This window comes from Macrobrachium nipponense, chromosome 16 (assembly GCF_015104395.2).
Source record: "Macrobrachium nipponense isolate FS-2020 chromosome 16, ASM1510439v2, whole genome shotgun sequence".
NCBI classification, from domain to species: Eukaryota; Metazoa; Arthropoda; class Malacostraca; order Decapoda; family Palaemonidae; genus Macrobrachium; species Macrobrachium nipponense.
The window spans coordinates 75,167,706-75,181,183 of NC_087209.1; the positions used below are offsets into that span (position 1 = coordinate 75,167,706).

Consider the following 13,478-nt stretch of genomic DNA (forward strand, 5'->3'; position numbering starts at 1 on the left):
TAGAGCAGCCCTTAATACTGCTAAGATTTTCTTTTCGGCAAATGAACTGGAGCATCTTTGCAAGAGTGTTTTCCGTGTTTTTGAAGTTGTTAGCTTCCTGGATTGGGCCATTGCTTCACTGGCCAGGAAAGTCAAGTCATTTGGACTTTTGGAGGAGCAGTTGAAGGATTTTGCCTCGGTACTGGATTGTATCGATAAAGGCATCTGTGATGGAGCTTTGGAGCTCGCTGCCATTTTCTCCTCTGGAGTGTTGTAGAAGAGACAGATTTGGTGCTCCTTCTTGTCGAAAGGGGTCTCATCGAACCAGAAGTCTGCCTTGCTCTTCTCTCCTTTGGACAAGAAACACCTTTTTTGTACATGCAACTTCCCCGGCAGATATATATTTAGCTTATGTCTCTGACGTCCGACAGAAATTCGAATTTCGCGGCACACGCTGAAGGTAGGTCAAGTGATCTATCCCCCTGCCGCTGGGTGGCAGGAATAGGAACCATTCCCGTTCTAGAACCAGATTTTCTCTGTCGCGGTAGTGTCAACATATGTTGTTGCTACCTCCTGACTTGATTTTCGTTTTTCATCGCCATCGGATCTTCTGGGCTGTCTTTTGCAGGGAAGTACTGGGTCTTTGGTTCGGCATATAACGCTTTTATTAACTTTTTTAATGAATTTGACTTCGCAAAATTTCGAAGAAGAATATGACGTGTAACTACCGAAATTTTCGGTAGACACTCACATAGTTTGCAAGAAAGGGAAATATTAATATTTAGATTCATTAATACGTGTAATAAGTGTTAGAATTGATTGAGGAAATATACTGACTTCCTACTTTAGGGAGTCAGTAAAGCATGTAACTAGATACGTTTCTTTTAAAAGTGGAAAACTCGTACTAACGAGCAATTAGAGTATTAACAATACTAGTAGTGTTTGCATCCTCATCACCTTCTTACTTCGCAGAAAACTTCAAATTCATAATTGCAATTTGAAGACTAAGGATTGTGGCTCAAAATGCGAGCTATTAAAAGGTAAGAAGTGATTACTAGTGTTCCCCATTGCAGTGGAGGGTGCGTCTGATCGGCTCTGTCTCGCTCTCAGGCCTAGACCTCTTTCAAGCTCCCAAGCCCAGGGGAGAAGGAATGTCGAAAGCCGTAAGGAGGTTTCAGAGAATCCCCACCGGTCAGGCGTCCCCTCGGCAGGTTTCTGTAGAGCGTCCCAGACTGCCAAGGATAGCCATTGGAAAGGCATCCTTAAAAAAGTGCGTCTCTTCATCTTACATCCGAAAAGACGAAGAATGTATATGTTTTGATGATCTAGCGCGTTCTCTGAAAACTAAGAGAACACTGAGCAAGAGCCAGCCAGGAACTTAGGAAGCCGTGTTCCAGCAAGCTAGCGTGAGCCACGTCCAACAGCAGCAGCGAGCCGCGTTCCAGAAAACAGGACTAGCGCGAGCCGCGTTCCTACAACCAAACGCGAGCCGCGTTCTAGAAAATTTTTCTTGGCGCAAGGCGCCTTCAAAGAGACGAAGCGCCAGCCTGGCGCAAATTGCGCCAGAAAAACAGACGGCGAGCAAGGAGCCTTATAGTACAGTGGCAATCAGAACGATCCTTCCATTGAACGTTTCCGGGCAAGAGGCTCTTTCTAAAAGGGTCTAGTAGGCGCTCGAACTATCAGGGCGCACGGGACCTTCCACGCAAGCGGAACGTTCCAGGAGTGAGTCTCCTTTCTAGAGTGCGGAACATTCCAGGCGCGCGCGGAACTATCCAGGCGCTAGGCGCAAGGAGCCAGGCGCCAGAATATTCCAAATCTTCTTATGAGAGAGAGGTCAGTCGCGAGGCTCCTCTTTGAGTTTTAACTTGAGCAACTTTCCCCTGGCAAAGGTGCAAGATGTCGCACAGGCGGCCGTCGCTTTTGTCAGAAGGATTCTGATACTAAGAGAAGCCATTTTTTCATTATTCAGAAGACTCCTGTGTTTGGCAGTTCCTCTCAATGCGGACTCTCTCCTTCATTCATGCTCTTCCCTCGTTATGAAGAGGCAAGAGCTTTGGGAGTTTTTCTTATAAGAATCTCATCGACGTTTGGGTATGATGGCGGATAGGAAATATCTACTTCCTTCCGTAAACCCTACAGATGAACAGGAATTCTTTCTCTTCCGCGATTTAGAGGAAAAATCACGAAGATTTAAAGAGTTCCTGGATTAACTTCCTTCCTTAAGGAGATATATATACTCTTTCTATCGTTCTATTAACGAAAAGAACGAAGACAGTAAAAATTTTTCCTTTCTCTATCTGCCTCGGCAGGGAAAGAAGGTAGTAGAGTATCTGCTGTATGAGAATTACGATACGGCAAATCACACATACCGTAGTTACTTCTTTGCAGAGCAACTCAATTACCAGTATCCTTCCAGGAATTTATAGGAAGGACTACGCTTAAAGGAATTGTTAAGACAAACACCTACTTAGCTTCTAGATTTAACGAAGTCTTGTTTCGCTTAAATATGCATTAATAAGAACTTCCTGAAGTTCGATAATAATTTTATAAGATTCCTTTATTTAATGGAGTAGCTGGCAACTCTGGAAGAGTAGGCCAGACGGCTAACGGAGACTGCTATCGCGCCCTTAGAGACCAAACGCAGTTAACAGTAGGGTGCGGTCATGAGTGGTTGGTTACATGTCTCTCCTCCGCGGGATGGAATAACTAACCGTGTCTCTCCCCTACAATCGCGGTTTTAGCCTCGGATTGAGGGGATAGTTAAGCAAACATAAATAAAATATTGTCTGCCTTTTGCTAAGAAGCTTTCAATAAGAAAGATATTACAACATTTCAATGCTGTTTACCGTAGGTAACATTATTAAAGGATTCTAACGCAGTGGAACTCTATATTATATGATGCTCTCATGCTTACGAAAGCATGGCTTATTAGAGTACATGCTTAGTGAGAAGATGAATGTAGTAGAAGAGAATTCACTTTAAGACTACGGTATGGTCAAGTCTTATGCACATACCGAGGTTAAACTACAGAATTCCTAGTATCCTTACAAAGGTTTCCTAGATAAATGCTGTTACCACAATGTGACAGTATTATAAAGGATTCTAATACGGCAGAGCACGATATAATATAATTCTCTCATCCTTTCGAGAAACGCACACAACCTTTTTAGAATCGGATATTGCTCAAGAGAAGATGGGTGAGTCGGATGGGAAACATTCTCTTAGTGGCAGAAGTTGTTTCCCTTAATGGACTATACTACGTATATAAAACAAGTTTTTTCCTACTAAGAACGGAATTAACAACGTGAAGGATGTCGCGGGTACCATAAAGGCACAGATGTTCTGGCACATAACCAACCTAAAAGAACTAGAAGGAAGCGCCAGCCTGGCGCAAAGCGTCAGAAGCGCCAGCCTGGCGCATCCATCCAAGATATTTTCTCGTTTTTAGCGAGTTATAACCTAAGAGTCCAGTAGTGGTTGGTTTGGTGTTTGCTTCTCACCTCGGTGGTCGCGGGTTCGATTCTCGGCCATTCCATTGAGGAGTGAGAGATGTGGATTTCTGGTGATCAGAAGTTCACTCTCAACGTGGTTCGGAAGTCACGTAAAAACACCATACAAACAAACAAACAAACCAGTAGCCTCTCGGAGGCTCGGTAACGGCAAGATTCGTTCCTGATTTCGTTATCATTTAATCGGAAAAGGGGTCGCTTACAAGGAATGATGAAATGATTTATTTTAATCACTTTGGCCAATTCCACGACTCTCTCATATCGCAAAGAGCATCGAGAATCTCTTTTTTTATTTTTTCACCCCTGTTCGCGTTAACAAAAGAGAACCTATTTGGGAACAGGACACGGAACGTAACGATCCTTAAGAGGTCGATGCAAGATTTTGCATGTCCGTGAGAACCTTCTCGATCGAAGATAATAACTGTTAACGTATGTCTAACATTTATTGAAAAGTTTTGAGAACCTGCGGAAAGTCTCTTCATAGATCTCTTCGCAAGGTAGAAGACGAACAGGCTTCTATAGACTGCTTCCTTTTTCTCGAACCAAGAGAGGTAGCAATATACGACATCTTTAATTTAAAGAAGGGGAATAAACTTTAGTCTTTTTTTTTCCCCTAGTTATAAATTCTTAACAGATATTAAGATAAATGGGCGTCAAAGGAAGAGAGGATGAATGCCTCATTTTGGCCTTAGAGAGGGTGGATTCACCAGAAGTCAACGTTCTTCTCCACAGCAAAATGTTTCATAAGGCTTTTTTTTTTTCCAAGAGTATCTGGATATTCTATCAGAATCTATTTATAAATAGACCTGAAAACCTAAAAACTCCACTCTGAGTCTGTCCACGTGCAGACTGACCAGAAGTGGACATGAATGAGAGGATTGTTTCAAGGTAAATGACAATAGTCATGGCTAAGACCATAGAATTGCTGCAGATCGTGCTAGATGGAATGAGGAAAACTGTTCCTCTTCCGACCTCTGTGAAAGCACATAGCGAGTTCTTTCTTCACTTTCAGAGGGAAGAATCACCTAGGTATATATCTGCTATCAAAGAACGCAGTAAAAGGCTATACCTCTGTCTCTACAAGGGGAATTAGAGATAACAGAAGATTAAGATCTTCGGGATCTTATACGATACGCAATACGACAAGAGTAGGATATCATGTACTTCGAATGGGGATCTTTTTGTGGCCACAGATTCCGTGATCTTTGTTCCCACAAAAATGGAACTGCTCTCCATCAAATTTCTTTGAGAAAGTTTATGAAGGAATTCTTTGTTCTCTTAGCCTTAAACGACAAGAAGACAAGTGAATTTTTTGTGGCATTGGAATCTCGCATCAGATTCAATGGAGGCTCGGCAATGGGTTCTTGTGCCAGCATAGTATGTATGGCAAAGAACTAAACCCTCTATTCCTGACGCAACGCTTTCAGATAGAAGTTTCGTTGTGGCCCAGGCAGGGTACTTACTTTTTCATCTACAGAAGAAGAGATGTTTTAAAACGTTTGCCTACAGAGTCTTCGGGGTGCGATGAGGGCTCGAAATGCTTCCCAGAAGGTATCCAGAAGGATACAATAAGAGCTAGAAATCAGGGTTCCGCCCAATTTCAGCTCGGAGTCTCCTTTGACTTCCAGACTCCTTCCCTTCCTTCGGGCAAGGATAGGAAGATTCTGCAACGAGGAACCTCATCAACATGTAGAAGAGATCTCGTTAGCAAAGGAAGTATTCACGAAGGATCCTCCTCGGAGGAAGACTCTTCTCTCTCGTATTGTTAGATATCCTGTCGTCTACTGGATGTAGCTGACTACAATCACCTTCCCTTGCCAGGGGCCAAAAGCTCAAAGGAGAAGAATTTCTTCCACCCTTCTCCAGTCTCCTGATAGACTATGTGGTTGTTCAGGACTCTCGGACAATGTAGCGCCAGCCAGGCGCCAAAAGCCAATACAGGCGAAAAACGCCAGAGGCGGACAGTTCCAAGGAACTCTGTCATGGTTGGATACTGAGAAGGAGCGGGCCTCCAACCTGGCGCAAATGCGCCAGAGGTGAACAAATCGGACAGATATAAGAGTGTCCGATGTGGACATCGCCAGACAGCCTAGAGACTCTTCCAAGCTCAAAGCTCCAGCAAGTGTGGAGGAGCCAAGCCAGGCGCGAGGCGCCAGCCAGGCTCTAGGAGCCAGCCAGACTCTAGAAGCCAGCCAGGCTCCTTCAAGGCTAGGCTCCAGTCAGGATTGAGGATCCATCCAGGCGCAAGGCTCCTTCCAGTAAAGAGAAACCTAAAGCTCTGTCATGTAAGAGGGCTAGTCCCCATTGATATGATACAGGTAAGGCTCTGCCATGTAAGTGGGTCAGCCCCCATTGGCACGATCCGAGAAGGCTCTGTCGTGTAAGCGGGCTAGCCCCCATTGACATGATCCAGAAGGGTTTGTCAGTCATAGGTCCCTACCTCGCTGAAACTCTTGAGGCATGCAGACTCATAGACAGTAATCATGAAGTCTTCTGCCAAACTCCAGGCACAAGGCGCCAGCCAGACGCAAGGCTCCAGCCAGGCGCGAGGCGCTAGCCAGGAGGGAGGAGCCAATCAGGCGCCAGCCAGGCACGAGGCGCCATCCAGGCGCGAGGCGACATCCAGGCGCGAGGCTCCAGCCAGGCTCTAGGCGCCATTCAGGCGCAAGGCTCCAGCCAGGCGCGAGGCACTAGACAGGCACTAGGCGCCTGCCAGGCACGAAGCGCTAGCCAGGCTCCAGGCTTCACCCAGAAGAGATCTATATCAAAGAATGCCCTGGCCTTCTTTGAGACAATGTGATCTCCTAAGCACTTGACAAGTGCATTGATGATTCCTTCAAACAGCTGAGAATTAAAAGCGCATGAAGTGCGAGCTTTTCCGAATTCTTGTTCTTTCCTTAACAATATGTCATAAGGACATATAGCTCACATACGGGAGATGCAACTCTGTGTTGACTTCCCATATCCGAAGGATGTCAAGATAACCTACGAGAGATCCTTCTCTCTTGGTTGATACGTGTCTGCGGATACATTGCTGGGATAGGGAGCCGATACTGATCCTTAACTAGTGAGTTAAACAAATTTTATTTTTAACGTCGTGTTTTTTCTTTGGGTGTTTGAAAGGAGTTTGGGGATAACTCTTTTCAACTTAAGCACTAACCCTCGTGTTAGGATCAGGTGATCGGGATTGGTGTTGTGCTCCCTAATTATGCCACTAGGCATAGGCATATTGTCATGTAAGAGGCTCTGTCGAGTAAATGGATAAGACCCCAATGACAGACCCACAAGAACTCTTAGCCATAGGTCACATCCTCGCTGAGGCTCTTGAGGCGAAGCAGATTCCTAGGCATTAGCCATGGAATCTTCCGCCTGAACAAGTAGGAACCAAGGTTTTATTTATTTATTTATTACCTACAACGTATGTTGTTTACCTGTCTATTCAGTAAATAGTTGTCTCTTACCCACCACCTAGGGTGTCAATCAGCTAAGTATATATCTGCCGGGGAAGTTGCATGTACAAAAATGATATTGTTAGAATACAATAAAGTTTTGTACATACTTACGGGCAGATATATACGATGAATGGCCCACCCACCCCGCCTCCCCTCAAGGAGACAGGTGGAAGAGAAAATCTGGTTTTAGAACGGGAATGGTTCCTATTCCTGCCACCCAGCGGCAGGGGGGTAGATCACCTGACCTACCTGCAGTGTGTGCCGCGAAATTCGAATTTCTGTCGGACGTCAGAGACATAAGCTAAGTATATATCTGCCGGGTAAGTATGTACAAAACTTTATTGTATTCTAAAAATATCATTTTCCGCAAGAGATTGTGAGCGAGATCGCTCAATCTTTAACACAGAAAGCGACCCAGGATCTTTTATCACAGTCAGTGAAGAAGCCCAGGAAGATAGCTCCGGTTCTTTCTGCTTCTCGGAGTGCTCCCTCCACGGAAGCTCCTAAACCATTTCGAGGGAGAACTCCCGTCCGATCTTTTTCCAGGTTTCGTGGGAGAGGTAGAGCCTCGTCTAAAACCACTCCCTCTTCCATCAAGAAGTAGGCCCGTAGTCCTCCACACAGCAGTAGGAGCCAGATTACACCTTTTCTGGCAGACCTGGTTTCATCTCGGAGCGGATCCTTGGACGTTCCAGGTCCTGAAGGAAGGATACACCATTCCGTTCATCAAGCACCCCCCTCTCACAGAATTTCCTGTGAATTTGTCAGCTTACTCGGAGAACTCCTAAAAATTTGCCGCCCTCCATCAAGAAGTTCTCGCCTTACTGGCAAAGAGGGCCATAGAGTTAGTGGACTCTCCGCAGGAACCAGGATTTTTACAATCGCCACTTTCCCTGGTAAAGAAGGCCACGGGGGGTTGGAGACCGTTGTTGGACGTCAGTGCCCTGAACGTCTTTGTCCTGAAGACGAAGTTTTCTATGGAAACGACCCAATCGGTATTAGCAGCGCTTCATCCTGGAGATTGGATGGTTTCCATAGACCTTCGGGACGCCTATTTTCATATTCCGATTCATTCGGAATCGAGAAGATTCCTGAGATTCGTGTTCCAGGGCCGCCATTTATCAATTCAGGGACCCTCTGCTTCGGCCTGGTCGACAGCTCCACAAGTGTTCACCAGAGTTCTTCGTCAGTAGCAAAGTGGCTTCATCTGGACGGGATACGAATCTCCATGTATCTAGACGATTGGCTTCTCAGGGCAAGGTCCAGACAGAAGTGTGTGGAGGACCTACAAAAGACTTTAAGGCTGACGGACAGCCTAGGTTTGTTAGTAAACAAGGAAAAGTCATGTCTCACTCCTTCTCAGGAGATAGTTTATTTAGGAGTGAGTTCTTTTTCAGGCTTTTCCGTCTCTCCAAAGGATCGACTCTTGCCTGAACAAGATAGACGAATTTCTCGTCAGACAAACTTGCTCGGCGAATCAGGGCATTGAGCCTTTTAGGAACCTGGCCTCAATAGAGCAATTGTAAGTCTGGGCAGGCTCAACATGAGACCACTTCAATTTTACTTGAAGCAGAAGTGGCAAAGGAAGAAGTTTCCAGACTCCTTCGTCTGTTCCCCATCTCGGAAGGAATCAAACAGGACCTTCTTTGGTGGAAATCAGAAGGAAGGCTAGAGGGAAGGCTTGTCTCTAAGCCAGTTGAGCCCCAACCTTACGCTTTTGTCAGACGCATCCGGACAAAGGAAACGGGTGGGGAAAGCTACTCTGGGGAGAAAGGAAAAGGAATTGTCGGGACTTTGGCAGATTCCATCAGAAGAGAAGCTGGCACATAAATCTAAAAGAGTTGAAGGCGATTCATTTGGCTCTAATGCACTTCAAGACAGAGGTAAGAGGGAAAGTAGTGCTGGTTCAAGCAGACAACACCACGGCTCTCTCTTACATAAAAAAACAGGGGGGGACACACTCGTTCTCTATGTGCGAGGCAGCGAGAGACCTACTCATTTGGGCGAAAGAGAACAAGGTCTTGAGCACAAGATTTATTCAAGGCTCGAAGAATGTAAAGGCGGACATTCTCAGCAGGAGAGGACAAGTCCTCTCCACAGAGTGGAAGTTACATCCTCAAATATGCAAGAAGCTTTGGGGGATTTGGGGATGTCCTCAGTTGGATCTCTTCGCCAGAAACAAGACAGCTCGTCTACCACTGTATTGCTCCCCAGTTCCAGACGAGGAGGCGTTTACAGTGGATGCCATGCTTCTGGACTGGTCAAATCTGGATCTGTATGCCTTTCCGCCTTTCAAAATGCTAAGATTAGTTCTGGCAAAGTTCAGAGGTCATCAGAACGTCAGGATGACTCTGATAGCCCCCTTTTGGCCGGCCAGGGAATGGTTCCGGACCACTACTGCTGTTGACGGACTTCCGAGAGAGTTACCGTTAAGGAAGGATCTACTCAGACAGCCCCACTTTCTGAGGTTCCATCACAACTTGTCCGCTCTTCGACTAGTCGCCTTCAGACTGTCCGAGCATCTCCTCAGAAAGAGAGGATTTTCAAAGAGAGCTTCAAGGGCTATTGCTAGACCCAGAAGAGAATCCTCTGATCGAGTGTACCAAGCTAAGTGGGTCCAATTCAGAGCTTGGTGCAAAGAAGAAGGAATTTCGTCTTCTAAGACCTCTTTAGCTCAGTTAGCTAACTTCCTCCTTTTTGTTCATGAGAATAAGAAGCTTTCTACCCAGACGATTAGGGGTTATAGAGCTATGTTGTCTTCTGTGTTCAGACATCGAGGATTAGACATTTCTAATAATCAAGACCTCTCAGACCTGATTCGTTCCTTTGATACGACCAAGACAAAGGAGTCAAGAACAGTAGCTTGGAACCTGGATGTAGTTCTTAAATGGCTGATGTCAGATAGATTCGAACCGATCTCCTCTAGTTCTTTTAGAGATCTGACTAGGAAGACACTTTTTCTTTGTGCTTTAGCATCAGCTAGAAGAATCAGTGAGCTGCATGCTATTGATAAGAGAGTTGGATTTGCTAAGGGCAATGCCATTTTCTCATCAATGCTGGGTTTTTTGGCTAAGAATGAAAATCCCTCACGTCCTTGGCTGCGTTCTTTCTCTATAAAGAACATTTCGGAGTTAGTGGGGCCTAATGAGCCTGAATGTCTTCTGCTGTCAGTGAGAGCACTTAGACATTATGTGCAAAGGACCAAAGGTATAAGAGGTAAGAGTGATAACCTGTGGTGTTCAGTGAAAGATCCTTCTCGTCCTCTTTCTAAAAATGCGCGCTCCTTCTTTTTAAGGAATTTGATTTCTGAGGCACACGGACAATGGCAGGACTCAGATATCAAAGTGTTTAAAGTCAAAGCTCATGAAATTAGAGCAGTGTCTACGTCTATGGCCTTTAGACGTAATCTGTCTTTGAAAGACATTATTAAATCTACATATTGGAGAAGCAATTCTGTCTTCGCATCTCATTATCTGACAGATTTGCAAACCACATATGAAAATTGCAGTACATTGGGGCCATTCATTGTGACTGACACAGTATTGGGTGAGGGAGAGAAGGATGTATCCCATCCTCACTAACTTTTCTCCTTGATTATGTTTTTAGTATTTTTAAGATTGTCTGAAGATACAGGGAGTTTTTTGAGTATCTTTCAGTCTTTTAATGTCTTGGTGTATTTCTTAACCGGTTGTGGTGATTCCTCGTTTTTCTTGTATTTTGTGGTGATTTGTACTGCGCCCTGAGCAGGGGCATTATAGTCTTGTCCGTTTCGGTCACGTTCTCAACGGCAAGTACTTATTATTGTGTCCGACACACGGATCCATATATCCTGTCGGTACAATAAAGGCCAGCAGACTAAAGAGGCAGTAACCACTGAGTCAGCGGTCTTTAAAGGTAAGGAACCTATATCTTCGGATAATTCCAACAGTTGTTATTTTAGCTGCCATTGTCCCACCACCTAAATGTGTCAATCAGCTATATGTAACCACCGGGTAAGTTATATACGTAAGTGAAAATGACATTTTTATAATAATATAAAGTTTCACTTATACTTACCCGGTGGTTACATAACGAAGCCCGCCCTCCTCCCCTCATATGGACAGGTAGGCATGAAACTTCTGATTTATTGTTGGAATGGTTCCCGGTACCCGGTAGAGGGCGGGAGTAGAGGGATTGCCTGTCAAACCATTAGCGCTACTGCGAATTTCAAATTCTGCCGTGACGTCAGGAGACGACAGCTATATGTAACCACCGGGTAAGTACAAGTGAAACTTTATATTATTATAAAAATGTCATTTTAAGCACTGATTAACGAGATTGACAAGACTGAAATAGACTGAAAAATGCAAGAAGTGTCATTGTACAATTTCAAGGCTACAGGCTTATCTTAGCAAATTTAGGTTGCTCTATATATCGTTTAGTGTTCTGATATAAAAAAATGAGAGCTGCCTGGTTAATTGGGTGTCATGTGTAGCTGCAAAACCTTGGTGTATCTTAAGAATACATTTTTACTAATCTTCCATTGTTTTTTTCAGATGCACAAAAAGAGCAAAATGATGATAAAAAATATTCCTCAGAATCTCCAAAACAGCTTCTTGAAAACTCATCTGTCAATACAGATACAGTACCCCCTGGGCCAGATGATATATGGAGTGATGGGCCTTACCCAACGAAGAGCAACTATAGGTGAGGTTTTGTTAGTTAGACTGTATTGTTCCTCATAGCAGAGTAATTGCATCTTCACATTATTTAGGATAAACCTATTAATTAATAGAAATACAAAATGTAAATACAATAACCACATTGTCCTTTTACAATTATTTTACAATTAGTACTTGTGTATCTATGCAGAATACTAAATGCAAAATGTAAGAAAATCAATAAAAACCCATCACTATTAGAGTAGCTGATTTATGCATATGTAGAAATGTTATTAGTACTGTAGTCCTATAAGAAATAGTAGAAGAAGACCTAATGCTTTGAGGATGGTATGTACACGGGTTGTTTCTTCAGGTTCCAGTGACAAACTGGATCACTTATTTTGAACCAATTGTGATAGAGCCTGGTGGTGGCCATGCAGGCACTTTTAATTAGAATAAGGAATTTCTTTTAGAAAAAATTAGTCTATACAAAATTTCAATATTTTTTCATCACATATCCATCACTTGTACTTCAGTCTGAATAGTAACCCACGAAGGATGTGGTGAAGCTGCTGCATCCAAGCTGAGACCAAAGCAAGCTTCCCAGAAAGAGAGACATATGACACCTGATAAGCAGTGAGGCTAACAAGTTGTGAGAGGGACATTAGCCTTGTTGACACAATAGCTATTTGCCGCACTTGATTAGATGATCATTGGGCCTTCACCTAGTCTGTAAGGTGTAGAGGCAAAGTGTCCCTGGATGTTTTATACCCAGTAGCAAGAAAGGGTGAGACTGGATTGGAAGAGGAGGAAGAGCAACCTTTGTTCCTGTTCATCACAAACAGATCTGGTGGCCTACCACAAGTTACCATAGTATCTTGTATACCACTGGGTGAGCAGTCCCTTCTGTAAACGAGCATTTGATTCCATCTGCTCCTGGAGTCAGACACTACATTGTACCTTCCTAGTTTGACTTATGCACAAGTTAGGTATCCATGGCTAACACAAAATTTCCGTTTTTGTTCCTCACTGGTTCTTGAAATAGGCTGTCATGAAGTTGTCCTGACTCAACTAATTCTTCTTGAAAAATGGGAAGGCATAGGCTTTTGGAAGGCAGGAAAGCCTTCCTTGAGTGTCATGAAGTTGTTAGGTGTCTATCAACAGAAGCATTCTTCAAGTTGTGAGAAATTGAAGAATCCCTACTATAATTTAGTGGTTTTCTTCCCACCACTTACACCTCCCGCTACACAAGTACTGGAAATTGGTCTGGGTGCGGCTCTGAAACAGTCCGAGGGATGAGTTTCTCCAGCAAGATGGTTAGTCCTATTAAATACTACCATGCCTTGGTAGGTAGGTGAGGCTGCTGTCTAGAGGAACTTCCTGTTTGTCTGTAGTTGGAAGTTGTATAGTGGTGTTGATAGCTCCATCCTTACCTAAGTAAATTAATATTCAGGTGGATTTAGAGGGGATTTCTTGCTGTTGATTAGAAGCCTGAGATCAGAACATACTTGAATTAGTGAGTGTGGAGAGGTTTGCAAAGCTATGCAACTAAAGCAGCCATCATGAAAAAACTTAGAAATTTTAAGCCCCCATTAACAGTGTGGGAGAAAATTGTAGCAGCAGAACTAAACAAAACTATACAGAAAAAGCAATGAGAAGACCTTCGCATAGAACAACAGAAATAATTGAAGATGTCATCAAACAGGGCTGAGGGTTTAAAACAGTAAAAAGAAAACTCGGCCAAGGGAAGCTGCAATTCACAGGGGTGCTAGAAGAAGATGGATCCCTTACAACCAACTGTAATAGAATAGTTAAGTGAGCAAGAGAGTACTACCAAAAGCTTTACTCCTCTTCGTGAAAGCGAAAATCAACACCTGTCTCATTGCTTTCCGGAG

At 44.0% G+C, this 13,478-nt stretch overlaps 1 protein-coding gene across 3 annotated transcripts in view; it reads left to right on the forward strand.

The window, feature by feature from the left end:
• Nucleotides 1-13,478, forward strand: part of LOC135195817 (probable malonyl-CoA-acyl carrier protein transacylase, mitochondrial) — a 91,727-nt gene that overhangs the window by 30,496 nt on the left and 47,753 nt on the right. For all 3 annotated transcript variants that reach the window (XM_064222305.1, XM_064222307.1, XM_064222306.1), the window contains exon 3: nt 11,479-11,629. In XM_064222305.1, coding sequence (XP_064078375.1) covers nt 11,479-11,629 — 151 coding nt within the window. The remainder of the gene's footprint in view (nt 1-11,478; nt 11,630-13,478) is intronic.